This window comes from Xiphophorus hellerii, chromosome 13, assembly GCF_003331165.1.
Source record: "Xiphophorus hellerii strain 12219 chromosome 13, Xiphophorus_hellerii-4.1, whole genome shotgun sequence".
Taxonomy (NCBI): domain Eukaryota; kingdom Metazoa; phylum Chordata; class Actinopteri; order Cyprinodontiformes; family Poeciliidae; genus Xiphophorus; species Xiphophorus hellerii.
Genome location: NC_045684.1, coordinates 18,901,428 through 18,921,236, shown reverse-complemented (window position 1 = coordinate 18,921,236; position 19,809 = coordinate 18,901,428). Strand labels below are relative to the sequence as shown.

Below are 19,809 nucleotides of genomic sequence, written 5' to 3'. Positions count from 1 at the left end.
CTAATGTCTGCAGATGGCTGGAGCAAAGAGAAAAAAATATTAACTCTTTCTTCCGTGGTGCGATGAAAATAACAAAAATTTGCCTTCAATTTAAATTTGACTGTCTTTCCGCCGAGAATTTCTTTTTCTGTTTTACCTGGGATTGTATAAGAAAGACCCAGAAAAAGAAGTACATAATTGTGAAGAGGAAAAATATACAATTTTTTTTTTCTGAAACAAAAATCTGCAAAGTGAAGTATACATAATGCCCCTATTGGTTCAACACCCTTTAATAAAGTCCCAGGCAGCTAATAGCCTTCAGAAATGACCTGATTGTTAAATATGTTCTACCTGTGTGTAATTTAATCTCATTTTAAGTTCAGCTGTTCCTTAATAGCCTTAGGGACTTGTTAGAGTACTGCCAACCTAACATTAATCAGAATAACAGCCATCGGAGCCCATGTTGACTGTGGAGGAGCTGCAAAGATTCCCAGCTCAGGTGGGAAGGCGACAAGTCATGCACTCTACAAATCTGGATTTTATGGAAGAGTGGAAAGAAGAAACATCGTGCCGGCAGCATCACGCAGAATCAGCAATCCTACAGCCAGTGCTTCAATGAAAATGAAAACGTTTGGATCCTCTTACATTCATGGGTGAGGGTGGCCTAGTCAAAGCCAGACTTCATCTAGTCTCACTGAGCTTGAGTTATTTTTTTAAGTTGTTAACTTGCTGGGAACACCCATTGTGTATGCCCACTTCTCTTTTTAAAATTATTTAAATTCCACTTAATCCCCCTTTTGTCCAGATACAAATTTGCTCAATCTATGAAACTTCCTCTGATCATCAAGGGAACTTTCACTCCAAGTGAAGTTCCCTGCGTCTTTCCTTTTTCTCTTTACGCAAGGACGCAACGTTTCCGGGGACGACTTCCTGCCCCTTTCTTGTTTACAAACACACTAAACATTTGTTCCCAGCCAGGCACAGCTAGTCGAGCAATAAATTAGCAGCAAGCGGTGGAACAAGGTTCTCAGAGGGCATTCATTAATGCTTACACAGCAAGGCTTAGCTGCTTTTATCCCCTTGCCAGTCAAAAAGATTAGAAAATACTGCCTGTTAGAAAATTACCCCAAAAGAAGAAGACTTCAAGTAATCACCAAAGGGTTTGAGAAGAGTATGAACCATCCCTTTTATGCTGCTTGAAAACTCTATGAAATCAGTTTCTTGAAGCCAAATACATTTTTATTGGGCTACTTTAAGGCTCCCTTTATTAATTAAGTTGAAATTAACACAATCAAAGGGACGCAACGTGGAGATTGTTCAGTTCCACTCCCAGAGGACAATTAGTTGTCTTCAGTTTCTTTGGGAAAGCGGCCGCACTCATTCCCCTGCAGGTTTGTTGGTGACAAGGCTAATTTAATAACCCTGCCTTAATGAAAAGACTGAATGGGTTCGTCTGAACCGCCCGCTCAGTTCCCCGGTTACACTTTTCGATTTTCTGCTCTTACAGAGTGAGACGCTGAGATTAAAAGGTCCTCAAGTGTGTATGAGACTTTCGGTTTGCCTGACGTCCCAAATTGTTTTCTAACCCCCAACTCTCTTAAGATGGCTTTTCATTGTGCGTGTCTCCTCTCTGTCAGATACGTGACTGACTGACAGCTGAGCTCATGGGGAAGACAAGTTATATAGCTCTTTATCAAACAAGGTTTACCAAGAAAGCTTTAATACCACTCAAACTTTTCCACTTTCTGTGACACTACAGCCACAAACTGTACTGTTAATTGGATTTTATGTGCTATATAAACACAAAGTTACGCATATTTATTTGTAGATTGATTTAGCCTCTTTTACCCCTAAATAAAACTTAGTGCAACCAATAATAATCCACCAGAAAATAGCTTAATACCATTCTGCAAAGTCCTCGGATGTATTTAGAGGATATCATTGAATAAGCAGCATCAAAAAACCATAGAACAATATTGTAAGGTTAGTCCAAACACTTGTGGCATATTCATAATCTAAATCTGTGGCAAGACGTGAAAACTTACGTTCACACACGTTCTCCCTTCACTCTGCATGAACTATTCTACAAAAACACACACAAAGACATGATCCCGTGAGGACAGTAAGCCACAGCATTAGAAAGAACTGACTCAATTTTGAAAATAAATGCATGCCACACTTTTCAGATTTTTATTTCTGGAAAAACCTTTGAAAGGATAAAACAAAAAAAAATCACCCTGTTTTCACAATTATCTACCATTTTTTAGTTGATTTTAAAGAATAATTCCAATAAAAGACTGTTCTATCCTCTCGTTCTTCATAAAGTTAGTTCTGGTAGGTTTCCCATAGACTCGGTTTTAGACAGAGGAGTAATGTAACAGCACCAGGAGGAAGAATAACTTTTTAGCTCAGGTCAGGTTTTTTTTTTTCTCCTCATGCAAGAAATGGCAACGTCAGCAGGAAATAGCATAAAAGGAGTTTATAAAAGTCATTAAAACAAGATAAGACAGTATCATTAGTATTCATTTGATCCGACAGAAGGGATCGTGCAGAGAGATTTAGGGGGATGTATAATTTATCCGGGTCTTTTTTTTTCAAAGTTTCAATGCTCCATCTATCGAAATCAACAACTTAACGAAGCAGAACTAACTTCCTCACAGAACTGCTTCTAGCACCGAGGCTCAAAATTCAATTTTAGCAGAAGATTTCAGGAAGATTTAGTAAACCCTTCAGCGACAGTCCATTGTTTTACCAGTTTGTGGTCATTGGCTACTTTATTAGGTGGATCTGATAAAAAAAAGAAATAATGAATCACAAGAGAGCAGCTCAGTACATTTAGGGTTTCAGATGTGGTGGTGACAGCTTCAAACGGAGCCTCAGAGCGAGGAGGAAATGGGACTTAAGTGACTTTTATTGAAATCATGTCAGTTTTTAATCTAACAAGCCAAGTGTGGCTGAGATACTAAATCTCTGCCAAGGAAAACTATATTTTTTCACTTAGCCAAGTCTACAAAGAAGTTCCATAGACTAGAATGATACAGTTCATTTATTTCAACAATTCTATTCATTAAGTGAAACCCATTATCAGAGTTGGGTAGAGTATTTAATATCATTTTTTACTCAGGAAAAAGTAAAAAGTAGAGCAGCCATCCAATTTATTACACAAGTGTTAAAAAGGGATTGATAAAAATGCTACTGAAGTACTGAGTAACTGTTTCTACAGTCTTAGCTGTCAAAGATGAGGGGGGAAATACAGATATATGTAATGTAATTTAATTATCTTATAATCCATGAGAGCTCCAAAACTACTCTACTCACGATTCAATAATAATCCACGAGAAAATAAGTTACGATTAAGTCCGACCAGGACTACTCCAATTAAGTGTTGCATCAAAAAGGTTGACTTAGCTGGTTTGAATTTAAAATTCATTCATCAAAGACGTTTTCATGCTACAGATGACACATGCGGCTCATACAAAGCTTTTATCACTCCCATACAAGTCCTTTGTGACCTCTGATCTATGTGGGCACCAGCTGATGGCATCGTGATGCCGTCGTCTTTCATTCACACCCAAAATGAAGAAGAAAAAACCAAAAAAAAAACCTCCTAAACGAAAGTAGTCACGTTCCACTGTTTCAGCCACAGTAAAATTTAGTCTCGTAGCCACCACACGCAGTAAACAAAACTAATAAGTTCTGCCAACTATTGTTTGCAACTAAGCAGGTGTGAATAAACATGAATGAAGTTTATGCGAACAGTGAAGCACTGAGAGGCCATGTAGGTCGGCGGCGGTGATTTCTACAGAATTGACACATGGAATTTGTCAGAGGGGCTGACACACAGGAGCACAGAGAGCAAGGAGCACAGAGAGCATGGCCTTTGGTCTGAAAGGGCAAGTGGGGCGCAGCTTCACTGGGCAGGAATGGTCGAACACTGCTTACAGGGGAAATACCAAAACGGGGGATTGCAAAGCACAAACCCCGTAAACAGGGCCTGAAAAAGTGATTGTATGCTTGAAAAGATTAATCAATCGTTCAAATGTCAGTGCTAAAGCTACCGAAACATGGTCATCTTCCAAAACTGAGACGGAGAGACGACCATTGATCAGAGAAAATCTGTTGCTGCCAGGATGATTTATTGTGAATGATGACAGGAAACCAAGTTAGAGGAAGGCAGCAAGACAGCAAGAACGTGTTTAAAGTGAAGTTGGAGACGAGGATCACACAAGAAAGGACAGGGGAAAGACAGAGAAGAATGGAAAAAAAGAAGTTAGGAGATTAGGGAGGAAAGAGGAGATTAAAGAATTAAACCAAGAAGAAAATAAAATGTCAGAAAGGATGACAGCAGGAATGTTTCAACGCCATCGTCTCTTTAAATAAATTATTCAACGGTGCAGATACACTATTCCTCACTTTTTGTAGAGCAAATCTGTGCAAACACTGTAAGGCACCCGGACCCATCAAAGTCAACTGCGCTAGCAAATAAAAGTCTTCTGAAAATGGCGAGGTACTGAACTAAAAGCAGAATAGAAATGAGCCAAAGCACAAAAAACATCTCCGAGAAACCTTCTGAAAGAAAAGCGTCTGGCTGGTTGAAAGCAAAATATATAAAAATGAGGAATGACTCTGAACTTTTCCACATTACTAAACACATATACATGTTTTAGTCATCAATCTGTTTTGTGCCTCACCCCTGTGGCATCTTATGCTGGGAAGCCAGCAAAAGCCAAGAGGACTGATATGCCACTTTCAAGTCGGCTGCTCGAGGGGCGCAGCGTACTGCTGATGAGAGCAGAAATTTGAAATTTCTTCCCTCTTTGATAAATATGATCTGGAAAAAACGGAAAATCCAGGCGTTATTTTTGTGTAATGGGCTGTTGACTCAAACGACATAAGAGGTAAACAGTGCATCCAGGAGTAAGTCATCTTCATGAGCCACAAAGGCTGCATTTCCTGTATGGACACATAAGAATTAATCTGTTCTAAAGTGAGACATAAGAACATTATAAAAAAAATATCCAGATGTCATATTTATAAGGATCAGTGAGGGCAACCTAATCAGATTCCTTTTAGCCACAAAGAAAATCACATTGATTAGCCTGACATAGCCTCTAGCTGAGCAAAACATTAGGACCACTAAAAGTCGATGCTAATCCATGATGAAAACATTTAAAACATTGACAGCAATATGATGTCAGGCTTATTCACGTGACAACATACGGACAAGAAGCATTTGCAGTGTTAGTGTATTCATTTATTTGTCATCCTTCTTCCTCCTACAGTAACAACAATCATTACACACAGATTTTCACTATAGTGCACTTGAAGTTTAACTTGATGATCGTTAAATGTTTGTCTTTGACTCGGATGATAAGTTACACGAGGTGATAACATCCACAACAGCGGTCATATAAAAAGAACAACAGAAAAAGGCATGAAATAAATACAGCCATTGTCCAAAGTACGGTATTCATATTTACAGTTTGTTTTCCTGAAATAGCTGCACACAAGATGAACCGATGAGGCTACCGCAAAAACTGGAACTTGATTTATTTATTTTTTTTCCCATTTTTAGACGGTTAGGGGAATAAAGGAAGCCTCTCAGCTGCTCCGTTCTTTTATCCAGGAAAGTTTTGCCTTTATGCTTTAACTGTGTATGGATGATATTTTGGAGACAAATATGGATAAATCCCAAACTGTTTTATTAAATTAGAACAACGTGGGACTCATTTATCAGCACAAAGCCACCCTTTTCACCCAAACGTGGTCGTGAGGTCTAACTTGCGTAGTTGATAATTTAATGTGCTCATACAGACAACAATAACAATGCTTTGCAGGATTTTAATCAAATTTGCACATTTTATTCTAGAATTTTGTTAGATGCAAGTCTCTAAATGAGATAAACACTTTAAAATAAGGTAAGAATGTTTTTAAATGACTATTGCATCAGGTTTTGCAGACTTGGTTCAAAAATGCATTTTTAAAAGTTGAACCCTTGAAGTGAATATTGTCAGACCAGACAACAGGATCTGAATTGTTTCACATAATATGGAAATTTACTTGAAGCCTACGTTCTTTATGTAACAGAATGAGTTGTTATTTTTAATGTTCTATGCAAATGTTGGCATTTTCAAGGTAAAGCTTTGTTTAAATGTTGGTTTCTGCTAATACCACAAACAGGTATGAAATATGTTTTCAAATCAAACTTACAGATATAATAGAAACTTTTTATCTTAAGCCTTAATGTAAATTTAACAGAGTCCTATTGCTCCAATATGTGGAATGTCTCAAAGAAAACCCCAAACAAATCCCACAGAAAAATCTGAGGTGGGAACATCTGGTTCACAACATGTTTCGGCTATTGTCTGATTTTTTTTTTTTTTTGAGATGCAACATTGATGGCCAGTGAGTCAGAAATGCAGTTATTCCATATTTTTCCAGTCAGTGAATGCACAACACAATACTAAACTCTTCGTTGTGGATGCTGTTACTGAAGGAAAAAGTAAGCTGGTTTCAGTGCCAGCGACGTGTCAACAATGAGGCCAGATGAAGCAGAGAGATGATTTCTAAGTAAATTATGTTCTAAAAGATGTTGAAGTAGCTGCAGTTCATCAAGGCTTCAAGAGAGCAAAACCTAAAGAAACACGTTACAACAGAGTTGGTTAGTTTTAACCTTTCGCGACCTCTTCATGGAACATGGCAAATATGGAAATGTTGGTAGCCTTTTGGAAATCTCCGAGGTGAGAAAAAGAATCAACATCCTCTAGAAATACATGCAGATGCTGATTTTATTTTTTAGCTACAGTAAGCTAGCTGCACTAATTTCTGAAATAAATATATAAAAACTTTTTTGTCTTAGTTTTACGATATTATCTAAAGCCTAAATCTGAATAAGTCTGTAATTGCAGGTGGAAAATTTTCGGCAAAACCCTAATCGGTGTTCTTCTAAATATTATTATTGACAATTTTCAGCTTGCAAATCAGCTCAAATAAACCGAGTTTCACTGCTGAGTGAAGGTCACACTGAATGAGGACACCGAGCGAGATGACCAAAGTGGAAAACACACCTCTCCTGAGAAGGGACAGAAACACACGCAGTTGGTGCAAACACATAACACAACAGTGTTAGGGCAAACTATAGTAATTTATATTATTTTCAGAATCATCATCTTTATATTACATTTATCTAATTTGTGGACAGAACAAAATAAAACAAAACAAAACAAAAATAAAAAACGCACATATTCCAGTCAGGCACGACGAACAACGCCCTGAAGCCAAATATTATACAGCGAGCGTACAGTACGGCCTGGAAGAGTGAGTCATTAATGCTGATCAACTCTCCCACTATAAGTGAACACATTCAGACAGAACGGTGCGACATTATCAAATCAATGCATCTTCTGTCTAACAGAACCTGTTGCGTCATTTCCATACCTGTGATGTTTTAGAAGTTTATATGAGAAAAGCTCAAATTTGATTACAAAAGAGAAAGCAGCTAACTTATGATCCATCTGTGCGTAGAAAACCTGCAACGCCTTTAATGTGAAATACAAGTTGACGTACATGGAGCGCATTCAACAACAGGAGCTCGTGCTTGTGACCATATAAGGACAACATTGATATACAGTATATTATCAACAGGCTGACAAATGTGACTTAGACTGACGTCTTCAGTTGTGTATATTGCGCAGCTCTCTGAATCCTTCATAATTTAAACTGTAAAAGAAAACATTCAGCTGTGAGTTTTCGCTCACATTCATCTCTACTCGTTTGCTTAAACGAGACGTTCGCGAGTCTATCTCTTTGGTCTGTCGATGTCATCGATGGCAGCCAGGAGTTTCTGACGAGCCTTTTTGTTGATGTGCGAGCCCAGACACACGTTCACCAAATTGGCCAGCTGCTTCATGGAGTACTCCTGCATCAACACACACCGGAACACAAAGGAAAGCAAGCAGGAGAGATAAAGACAAGTGAAATCCAATTCACGTTCTGTGCAAAACCCATCCATTTGATATTAAACCGGCCGTCTTACCCTGTGGTTTTTGATAAACTGCTCCATGTCGTTCTCAGTAAGGTAATACGCCTTGATGTAGGTCTCCACAAACTCCTTGTCGGGGATGGGACGCAGGTCAGTCAGTTTCTCCAGCTTCATTAGGAACTGCTGAAAGTCCAGCTGCATCAGGGCTCGGCCCTCGTTGCTACATTTCTTTACGTTAGCGTAGCTACAGCGGAGGACAAAGAGGGAGAAAAGGATTTCATTTAATACCTGTGAGCCATCGCAGCAACGGGTCGCATGAGTGTGGCGGAGAGGCTGTCGTTTCAGGTTTATATTTTTCATGCATGGACACTCGAACCAAGTACTGTCATCTTCAGCAAATATGAGTGGTCACACTGGTTTGCTGCAGATTGTAGAGGTGCAGTAGGAAGCTGTTGAGTCTCAAAATCAATAACAGCGCACCCACTGAAAGACTGCTGCATTTGCTGAGTGCTCTGAATCCACCGAGGTAGTACTTACAATGTAAAGATTTTTGTTATTCAGCTTACAAAGTCACCTTTACTGCAGAATGTGTTTAAGTCCGGTGATTTTAGAGCAAAAATAGAGGCATTTTTATGTCCTGTATAAGCAGAAACTTAATAAACTCAAAGAAAGCAGACTAAGCTGAAAACATAAAGCTAGAGCCTGCCCCTCTACTTCCAAAGCGCCTCCCTGGACAGCAGGCGATTCCTCATAGTCCTGTACAACTAGTAGTAGTGTTACTGTCACAGTAGCTAAAGTTACTTCTTTGATTTCAATAGTTAGGCCTGATTACAGTCTGACTCGGAGAAATCATCTAACTACACTGTGTTCCAAATTATTATGCAAGTGATATTTTCTCAGATTTTCTTAAATGGTCAATGCAAATGATTGTCAGTATAATTTTCAAGTCATGAACTATTACAGTATAAATCAAATTTTACTGAACGAAGCTCCCCATGAGAACAGTATTTTTTTCCCCCCCAAAAAAAACCAAACACAGAATGCACCAATCCACATTATTATGCACAGCAGATTTTTTAAACATTTTATGTTTTATAAAGAACTGCAAACGGTCATTCTTTGAATGTGCAGCATTAAGTGGTCACATGCACTAAAATCAAAAGCTATTTCAATCAAAAACATCTTAACAGACCCAGTTACATGTTAACATAGGATCCTTCTTTAATATCACCTGCACAATTCTTGCATCCATTGAACTTGTGAGTTTCTGGATAGATTCTGCTTGAATTTCTTTGCAGGATGTCAGAATACTTTCCAAGAGCTGCTGTTTTGATATGAACTGCATTCCACCCTCAGATCTTCTGCCTGAGGAAACTCCAAAGGTTCTCAATAGGGTTGAGGTCAGAGGAGGATGGTGACCACACCATGAGTTTCTCCCCTTTTATGCCCACAGCAGCCAATGACACAGTGGTATTCCTTGCAGCATGAGATGGTGCATTATCATGCATGAAGATGATTTTGCTACGGAAAAATCATCTGTAGCAAAATCGGATGATTTTGCTTTCATGGTTCTTCTTTTTGAACCATGAAAGAAAGTGATCAGTCAGAAAGTCCATATACTTTGCTGAGGTCATTTTCACACCTTTAGGGACTCTGAATTGGCCGACCAATGATTCTCTCCCCATGATTTCGGCCCAATAAATGACTCCACCACCTCCTGGTTGACGTCACAGCCGTGTTGGGATGTGGTGGCCGTCCACCACCAATCCACTGCTGCGTCCATCTGGACCATCCAAGGTTGCACAACAGTCATCAGTGAACAAGTCTGTTTGAAAATTAATCTTCATGTACGGCTGGCCCCACTGCAACCGTTTCTGTTTGTGAGCTCTGGTTAGCGGTGGCCGAATAGTAGCTTCATGCACCGCAAGCCTCTGGAGGATCCTCCACCTTGAGGTTCCAGAGGCACCAGCTTTCTCTTGTTTATTACCCCTCTCTTTTGCCTTCTCCTCCTTTTTTTTTTTTGCTTCTCAGAATTTTTAATTTTGCTTGTCAGAATTTGTTGTGGAGCTCCAGCGCAGAATGCTAACAGAGCCATTTCTGTGCATCTCGGTGGAAAGACACGAGCTCTGGACAGAGAAATTAGATAAGAGACTGAGGGAGGCAGAGCTCAAACAAACAAGTATGACCACTCTATCAGGCTCTGTAGGGCTGGGAAGAGGGGGTGTGTGTTCCTGTGTATTTACGCTGCTCGAAGAAGTGTACCGGGAGAAGAAGGAAAGCAGCAGAAGTCTGAGTCGTAATGGCACATTTACTCACTGGAGTGGGTTCAAAAGTTCTCTCACAAAATGAGAGGAAACGTGTTTAGCAAATATCCAGGGAGGTAAACATGTTTCCCCTTCACAGCGGGTAAGGGCAGCCCTTCCACCTACGCTCAATATTCAGTGTTTGCCCTCTGCTTGAAAACACTTGAGCAGCACTAAAGCATTTAGGTGAATTTTCTTCAACCTTAATCGTACTCTGCGCCCGCAATCACACCCACAGAGTCACTGTAACTAGTTTAAGTAAAAACCCCTGAAGCAGCCAACGTCCACATTCTTTCCACGTCCCATTAAAAATGTGTGAAACCCCAAGACAATTGCTAGCAGGTAGCTCATCTCGTTGTCACCACCCGGCAGAAGGATTTATCACACCTACCGTCTAAAAAGCCCACTTCACACACACACACTCAACACGTGAGTATAAAGACAGTGGGGACGCTAATGCTCAGAAAAAAATAAATAAACAAAAAAAAATACAAACTCCTGCTTTCCATCACCTATAACATCCCATTTTTCTCTCACTTTCAGGGGAGGAAAGTGGTGAAATGCATTACAAGGGATGTGTCAAGAGCAATGTGCGGTTTTGTAAGCTCAGCGCTGAGGTCGTCCTCTGATGGGAGTTTAGAGAGGCTTACGAGATGTAACCGGCACCGAGGGGGTTCCTGCAAGAGTGGAATTTAATAAATAGGAAACAGTCTGAAGTGCTTTAAGTGGTTTCTTTAGTTTAAACGTAGTTGATTTAGTTTACCTGAGACGATTTCGAAGCTTTACTTCTAAGAAGTTACGATAAGAGCAAAAAACCCAATACATTTTGTAAGTGGCGTGCTAAAATAATTAACTTAATTATTCCATGAAAAAATAACTAAAATCTGCACACCCATTTTAAAAACTTGACTTGTTCATCATTTTCAGGCAAAGTTTTTAGGAGGCATTGTGGAAGTCCAAAGAGCCACAGGTTTCAAGACTTCTGCTCTACACAATGGCTGAGCCATTGACACACTCTGATCCTTTCTTGATCAGCAATTCTTCAGTCGATTTGATGCTGCGTTTTCATGTTTGGTCCACATGTCTTCGCATTGCACTTTAAAGTACTTTAACATACAGAGTAGTTCATGCTCGATTCAGCCACATCATCCTTCCTTGCCTCACTACATGTGACAGCTGGTATGAGATGCTTTGCTTTTTGCCTTGATTTTCACCAAACACGAGAGTGAACCTCATGGCTTAATATTCATTTAGAAAATGTCGGTTTCAAAATTGTCTTATAATCCTTCCCTGCTTGATCGACAGCAAGAGTTAATTGGTGATGTTTTTCCTCCTGAGTACCACAGTGATATACATCTGAAAGAATAATTTGCATTTAATTACTCACACCTGGCTGTTTCTTTCCCTCCTAAATTCAATGAAAAACAAAATGCACATGCCACCATTCAGGCACTTAAACTATTCCCTATCTGTCATTGATCTATCTTAGTGTTTACCAGAGTAGAATCTGGTGACAATATCGGACGACACTTTTAGTGTTGCCACTCTTTGAATTTACTCATGCTGGTTCAAACTCCTACAGCACAGTTCAAATTTATTCTTGGTGACAAAAATAGTGCAACACTCAGAATGTTTGACATTCCTTTAGAGAATTTGTTCAGTAAAAGACTGGAAAGAACACAGAGATGTTATTGATTCCATGTTGACAATATGTCACCACAACATTGTTCTGACCACACAGTCTAACCAGAATAACCAGGGATCTGAGATGTTTGTGTCACGCAGAGGAACGCCTTCAGACTTTCTTACCCTTCAACCAAAGTCCTGTTAGCCAGGCGGATGCAGTGCTCCCACAGGACGTTGGACACAGGCAGAGGAATGCGCACATGTCTGGAAACATCACCGAGCCGCTTGTTAAATTGCTCAAACTCCTAAGAGGATAGAGGAGACGGCATATGAGAAAAACCCCCCAATAAAAAACGGATTAACTGTAGGTGTTTTGCATCCGACTTGGTGGACTTGCACACTGGGAAATTAATTGAAATTGAAAGGTTATCAGTTTTTCTGATGTATCCCAAATTATGTTAGCAAAATACAACATTTTGCTAAAAAAGAAGTTATTTCAAAGCTAAATACCAGGTATATTTCTTATTTAGCTTACTGTCCTAATTATGAGGTTTATTCAGTCAATCATTGCTGCACATTATTCAACTGAAAAAGCTGTAACACATCAAATTTTGGTTTTCTTAAAAAATATTCTTGCCTGGGATAAACCGTTATTGAGAGGAAACTAGAGGAATCCATGCATCACTCTTATTAAGGTAATGCTATTTTGAATGCTGGCAGACAGCCTGGCTACATTTACTTTGTTCTATAAAAATACGTTATTAAATTGAGCAGGTTATTTTCATGTAAAGAGAATGCTTCAGACAAAATTACTGTACCAAACTGGAATAGGGAAAAGCAAATGAATCAATTTACTTGCTTTACTATTCTGCTTTACTTTTTGGTGTAAATACCACAATACCATTTTATTATGTAAGGAATAGAGAGAAGAAAGGACTGAACAACATTAATCCACTAAGGAACAAATAATACACCAAGCAACATCCTAATCTAATAGTGGGCTTTTAGAGTTGTCTCAAACTAAATTATAACTGCACAGGGGTTTTAATTACACTTTCTAAAAGACATACTTTAAGTGAACCTTTGAACTCTTTCTAACATTGTACCCTATAGGCAAGGCCAAATTAACCGTTAAAGCACAGCCACTCATTGCCAGCTTTTTATGTTTTGACACAATGTTAAGAGAAACTATCCCAGAGGACGACGCAGACTGCAGGATATAAACATGTACGGTGTTGTTTTGGTCACAAGAGGCCATCAGCTGCATTATGTGTGCTGTGTTTTGATGTTTCCTGGTTTGCAGCCATAAAAACTCCCACAGAAGGAGTTTGTGTTATGTACTTTGCGGCTTGCTGAAATGTTCAATTATGGATGACAAACAGTCGTGACAGTACATTTCTTTTTACAGAAGCAAAAGTAGTGGCTATATAGAAGATGCATAAATAAGATGGATGCTTCTCAGTAAAGGGCTTTTCTATTTAGTAGGTGTTTGTTGGTGTGTCTTACAACTTTAATTTAAGCCCACTTTTTTAAGTAAGACATGAACCAAGGATTGTAAAGCTAACACAACTTTTTGACGAAAGAACGAAATGTCATTTATTTACAGAGAGCCTCATAATGACTTCTGGCTTAAGCATTTTGTCACAGAAGTCATTCAGAGCCTTCTGCATTTCTGCACCACTTTATATGCAAATCATCACGGAATGACAGCGATCAACCTGAGTTCATGAATAAAATATGCCTGTGTGTTTGTATGTGTGTGCAGTGCAACAAAATAGGGCACACTATTTTCAATCAGTGAACCATAACTCAGTCCATGTGCATTAGGTTTGTCTGACAGGTTGACGACGCATGGTATTAGCACCTGATGGGGGGAAAATACATGCTTGATGTAATGTACTTCATGTAGACTATCAGCTGTACTGGTCTGACACTTATAGCCAGTTAAAAACAGGGCCTGTGTGACAATTTTTCTCTCACAAAGTTGTTTCTAAGAGTTGAATTAGTAGAATTAAACATAAAAACTGAGTCAAAGCAAGTCTGAGTTCTTGTTAAAACAAAACAAAACAAAAAAAACATCTAACTGATATACACAGTTTATTTTTTTAGTTTTACATTTATCTATCTGTTTGGTAGAGGTCTGCTCATAATTTCTAATACAATTAAAAGCAATTTATTTAACAATAAATAAAAATATTCAACAAAACCTCATCTTTCGTTAGTTAAGTAATGCATTCTGGTTTTCTTCATTGCATATAAAAAGGAAACAATATGAAGTGGACTGTGTGTTCTTTGCCCTCCATGAAAAATGCATAGAGCAAGCAGGCAGCATGCAAAGAGACTTGCGTTCAGTGAAAACGTTCCACTCTAAAAATAACTATGAGGGCAATGAGGGGAGATGACACTTCCGCAAAGATTCGCACTTGACTCATAAAAGCTTCACAAAAAAAATGACTAACTATTTAACAAAGTCAGACTCCCAAAGCAAACCGTATACTTGCATTAATATGCAATAATCTTAATGACTAGACCTCATTAAATATTAGTATAAGTTGTTGCAACCACATCCTAAGACTTGTCCCTGATTAAAGTCCTACAGAAGTACAAATACGTAAAAAAAAGAAACAGCAGCAAGTCCATTTAACATCCGTGTTGAAAACTATCAATCAAAAAAATTCACTGTGGGTCAAAAGTTTACACATAATGGTGCATTAAGACAATGGGTTGGTTTGAATGAGTGCCTTATAACGCTTTTTTCTTTATTTTGCCTTGCATTTTATCACATTTGCAATCTTTATTATTACTTAATATTTATATACATGTATTTATATTTGTCATGTACCTGCTGAAATTTCCCCAGTGAGGTAGTACTCTATTCTAATTTAACAAGGGTCTAAAAAGTACCACAGGTTTTCTATCAGGTTTTTGATTGAAAAATGCAAGATTGTTTTCAGTGCATTTTCCATGTAAAATAAAGACAATTTAAACATTTTTTCACTTTATTTATTGTGTGCCTTTAAGTTTGTTTTTTTGTCAGCACCTTTTACTGCATGCAAGAATCCAGAATATGCATTTTTTACTAATGTGAGAATATGAAAAAAGATTCAGGAGCACTCCCACATTCCTTGTTTTTAGATATAGCTTTATCTCTGCTGAAATCCTCAATTAATATTTCACTACAGTTTCATATTCACCTTAAAATTGTATCGCATTTGCCAAAATTTGTCTAATATATCAAAAGCACGGATTCAATTTATGCAAAAACTGATCGTAAGCCACAAGATTATTATTTGACTCGTTACAGTAACCTTTACAACTACTGTTACCTTCAGCAGAACATCCACATAAACGTTGTGCTGCGACATTATCTCTTTGATATCCCATTTAACTCCGGCCATCATAAGCAGCATTTGCTCGTAGTCTATAGCCTTGGCTGCTACTATCCAGTATATTGGTTTGCGCAGTTCGCTGGCTGTGGACACCGTCTGTGAGAGGAGAGAGGAAAAACTGATGTAATTTGGTTGTTTTTTTTACATTAGGTAGGTCAAATGTTGATGAATGTAAGCGGTATGTGGTGATTTGACAGGAGTCACGTCTCCTCTAAGGTGAATTACTGCTTAGCAATTAAATGCAATCAACATAAAAGAGATGCATTTGCTGATGAATTATGAGTAGGCTCATTCTGATGAAACATTTCTTTTGAAAATGTTATATAATCTTGTACTTTGACGGTTTTCAACAAAACCTCAGAAACGGGCCCTTAACAACACAGTATACCAGATATGTCATGCATGCTATCTGGTAACAATTTATTTAAATTACACTATGGAAAATGCTAGAAACAGTTCTCATGAAAAACCTTTATTTGAGTTGTTAAAAAAATGAAAAGAAATAGTTAAACTTATGGAAGAAGAGTGACCACGGTTAATGATGATCACACCATCAAATTCATGGTCGTAAATCTGACCCCTGCCTGTAGACAGATAAAGGAAAAGCTGAAGCTTCCAGTACCTGGGAATAAAACTGTTGCAGGAATGGTTTCTTGGCAGCAGGCATCATTGTGTCCAAATGAGACTGCAGGGACTCAAACTGCTCAGCCAAAAACACACTGAAAGAACACAAAGGTAATATATATCAGTTCAGCGGTGAAGTAATGCGTTCTGAATGAGTTTCTCAAGAGCCTGATACCGGAAAAATAATTATGATGCAAATTTAAAAGACACAGTTCTATGCAAAAACCCTAACATTTTGTTATTGCTACAACTTTATGATATGTGGTGCAGAAATATATTTGTCCTCTAAATTTCTTCTGTTTTTAACTTTTCTTTTAAAATGTTTTCAAAAGAAATTCTTCAAAATGTCAAATAATTTAACTGGATTATTCTAAACTTAATGTTTCTAAAAAAAAACAAAAACAATATTTTACAGACATGAAACTTTTATTCTAGACACACAAAAAAATGTTTTTTGTTTTATATTAAAAAAAGGATGAATATGGTGTCTACAGAGACAGTTTTGTTTCAGTAAAGACTGTAGCACTAACATAATATCATTCAATAAATACAAAATAAAGTTACTTAAACATTTATAGTATTCAGACTGCACTTATTTATTCTTTTACTAAATCAAGGTATACAATTGGAATAGATGCTTCTTTTAGGTTTTTGTTTCCAGTTTTATTTAAATGAACAGATGAACCTACTGCTTCTGGTCAGACACAAGAAACCTCTCCAGAGGGTCATCACTACAGCCCAGAAGCTCATCAACTACCCTCTCTGCTCCCTGGATGATCAGCAGATTTTCCACAGTGAAAATGAAAACATTCTGTGAGACCTATGTAACCCGGACATTCTGTGTTTGAACTGTGCCGCTTGGGCAGACAGTTCAGGGCCATTAGAGCCAAAAACAAACAGACTTAAGAGCAGTTTCTATGCCAATGCAAAGCACACTCACTTTTGATTTGGGCAGTTCATTGAATGCTAATGCGTAATGACCCCTGTTTGGTAGGGAATGTATTTAGAATTTCTTAAATGCATTATCTGATACACTGTGACATTTTAAAACTGTTTGGTGCATCTTTTGCACAAATGATTGCTTTTATATGTGTCTTGTTTGTTTACAAAAACACATTTTCTAATTTAGATTGTACTTCAGCTCATAACTGCATACACTGAAACAGCTAATACAAGCCATTTATGGGGAAACATCACTTATTAGAATCTCTATATTGAAAGGTCTTAGCATTCTACTCAGAAGGTCATAAATGAGCTCTGTGAACTCTTGCTCTGATCGTAGAGTAGAGTAAACTATGTTACGTTAACCTGGAACATCTTGTGTCTTCCTCTGTTCGAGGCAAGGGAAAAAATAGAAGCAGCAGAGCACGCTACAGTTCACCATTATCTGATCACACTCGCAGAAATGTGACACCACATCAACAGCCGGAGGGCTCAGCAACACCCAGAAGGCCAGCTTCCTCAGTTGGACTACCACATCTAATTCCTTACTCTGATGTTTCTCACACCTACCCAGTTTGTTCAACCAGAAAATGGTGCTTTTGCAGTTAAACATGACCTATAATGAAGAGGTCAGAGGTCATCTGCTGCCATTTTGAGTAACAAGTTAAGATAAAATGAAAATCTGCCCTATTTTCTTCTTTGCAAGGTTTTACCTAAGATAGACTGTCACCTCTGAAACTTATCTCTTTTGTTTTTGTCATTATTGTTCAACAATGCACTGAATGCACTGATGTTTAGCTTAATTTTGAACAAAGGTTCTATTAAGTAGTGCATATGTTTTCGTAATAGTCAAAGGAAATACAACTACACAAAGAAATAGAGGGTGTAAACATATGCACTACTTGTGCAAAAAAGTAAAAGAGTGTAAGGGCTTCATATAAAGATTAAATCAAAGTGAGAAAGTTTTGATTTGTTAAAATTAACACAAGTAGGCATTAACACAATACATCAAAAGCAAAATTTTGATAATTGGCATGTTGCATCATAGTGCCCAGACTACATACCAGATGACTTATAAATGACTTATTTATAAAATGCTGTGCCGCAGTATGAAGCGCTATGCTGCTTACAGAGACTCGGTGGCCACCACTCTCTGTGCCAGCCCATAGAGAGTTCCACTGTCTGTGAGGATCACCATCTGGCTCAGGTGAGGACTGGGGACCTTCTCCTTCCTGTCCTCTGGGGGGCCATGGACTCCTGCATTCTCCCCAACAGGATCCTGGAAAGAAAAAAGACACAAAAAGAAGCAAAGTGAGGGTGAAATCGTAAGAAACCTGCATAACCTAATAAATATTAAAGGACCACCCAACGAGGAATACAATACAAGGAACAATGTAACAACGCAAAGCGATGTGAAAATGTTCCTTCAGCCTTTATTTATATCTGTTTAACCCCGTTTATGAATACTTTGCTGGAGTCTGTTAATGTTTGGACATGTGGCTGCTAAAAGGACACAGAGGCTATTTGGATATCATTGTGTAGTTGACAGCAAGCCTGTCATCTAGTAAAGAAACAACGAGTGATACGATGACTTTACAAAGTAATCATAAAGTCGGGCTCACACTGAATCATTTTGTCAGCTAGAGTCAACATACAGATGTAAACTTGGAACTGTGAGGACGATGACAACACTGGGCTTCTGTGCTTGTGCCCACAGTTAAACTTCCAGCGATGTGTAGTTTCTTGCATACAAAAACGATTTTGAATTCAATCAAACTTGAGGGAGATGCAGCCAAACTAAACAAACTCAATCTAAAAATCTGCTGACCACACATTCTTCAAGTGATCAAATGTATCTTCCTTTTTGGATATCTTTCAAAACACCTCTTTATCCAACAAGCTTTTTATCCTTTCATTTAAGAAGCAGCAGAAATAGAAAACGAAAGAAAAAAAAAAGTCAGCCCGAGTCCCTTCCCATCAATCATAATTATCTGTATCTGCATAAAGAAGTCATAAAGTGAGGCAGATCATCATAATATATCTATAAGGCACGTCTTGTTGCTGTAATGGATCATACTGGCATACAGAGATTCAACACTGTTGTTGCCGCTAGCCTCTGTAAAACTGCCTCTAAAAGACTCGGAGAAATTATGCAGCTAGTTAACAAATAAGAGCTTTCAATGAAGAGCCACATTGTCCACTTAGATACGGTGATCCTGTTCAGCCTGAATTTAATCATGACTGCGCATTTTCTGTCTCGCCCCGGGAAGCTTTTATAGCTGAGGCAATTCCAAGTATGGATTGCAGAAGAAGTCTATTTGAAGACTGGGGAGTGAATCACGGATCAGTTTAAAATAGTGGTGGGACTCGATGAGTGTCTAATTAATTAATTAATCACAATTAACCAAAACACATATGTGAACAACATGCAAAACATTTTCAAGTCAATAAGCAATTTTTCTGCTAAATGACTGAATAAATACACAAACGAGCTCAACAAGACATTGTTTTCAATCTGTTATTTAGGCTATTCAACCATCAGATTGATGAACAGTGACATTCTACCAGCTTTCAAGTGCTTCAGGAACCCCTGATCACTGAAAAAATACTTGTTTAGAAATGTGGACTGTGAACGGTAACATAAAGTTGGGGACATCTGTGCTTGCTCCAACATGTTTTGCATTGAGACGGTACTTTTTGCATGAATAGCTTTGGTGATCGGCTAACTCTTTTTTGCACAACTCACACACAATAATAGACTTTTCCAGCATCCCATCAGATTGGTTTTTGAAGCAAAAAAACCCCCCAGTGGGCCAAGAGAAGTGAATTTGTTGTTTGTTGATTATGTTCTATTTACATTGAAGTAATAAAATTTATTAAGATGTTAAAATGAGCAGTTGACTGTAAGTAAAAACTTGACACTTTGGAAACATAAAATTATCAAAACTTTTACAATATAATCACT

General features: G+C 38.1%; 1 protein-coding gene across 2 annotated transcripts in view; it reads right to left on the bottom strand.

The window, feature by feature from the left end:
• Positions 1 to 5,215: 5,215 nt before the first annotated feature.
• Positions 5,216 to 19,809, bottom strand: part of vps50 (VPS50 subunit of EARP/GARPII complex) — a 114,430-nt gene continuing 99,836 nt past the window's right edge. For both annotated transcript variants that reach the window (XM_032580316.1, XM_032580317.1), the window contains 6 exons: positions 17,975 to 18,123; positions 15,901 to 15,997; positions 15,216 to 15,374; positions 12,073 to 12,194; positions 8,015 to 8,204; positions 5,216 to 7,897 (listed from right to left, as the gene is read on the bottom strand). In XM_032580316.1, coding sequence (XP_032436207.1) covers positions 7,778 to 7,897; positions 8,015 to 8,204; positions 12,073 to 12,194; positions 15,216 to 15,374; positions 15,901 to 15,997; positions 17,975 to 18,123 — 837 coding nt within the window. In that variant the 3' untranslated portion in view covers positions 5,216 to 7,777. The remainder of the gene's footprint in view (positions 7,898 to 8,014; positions 8,205 to 12,072; positions 12,195 to 15,215; positions 15,375 to 15,900; positions 15,998 to 17,974; positions 18,124 to 19,809) is intronic.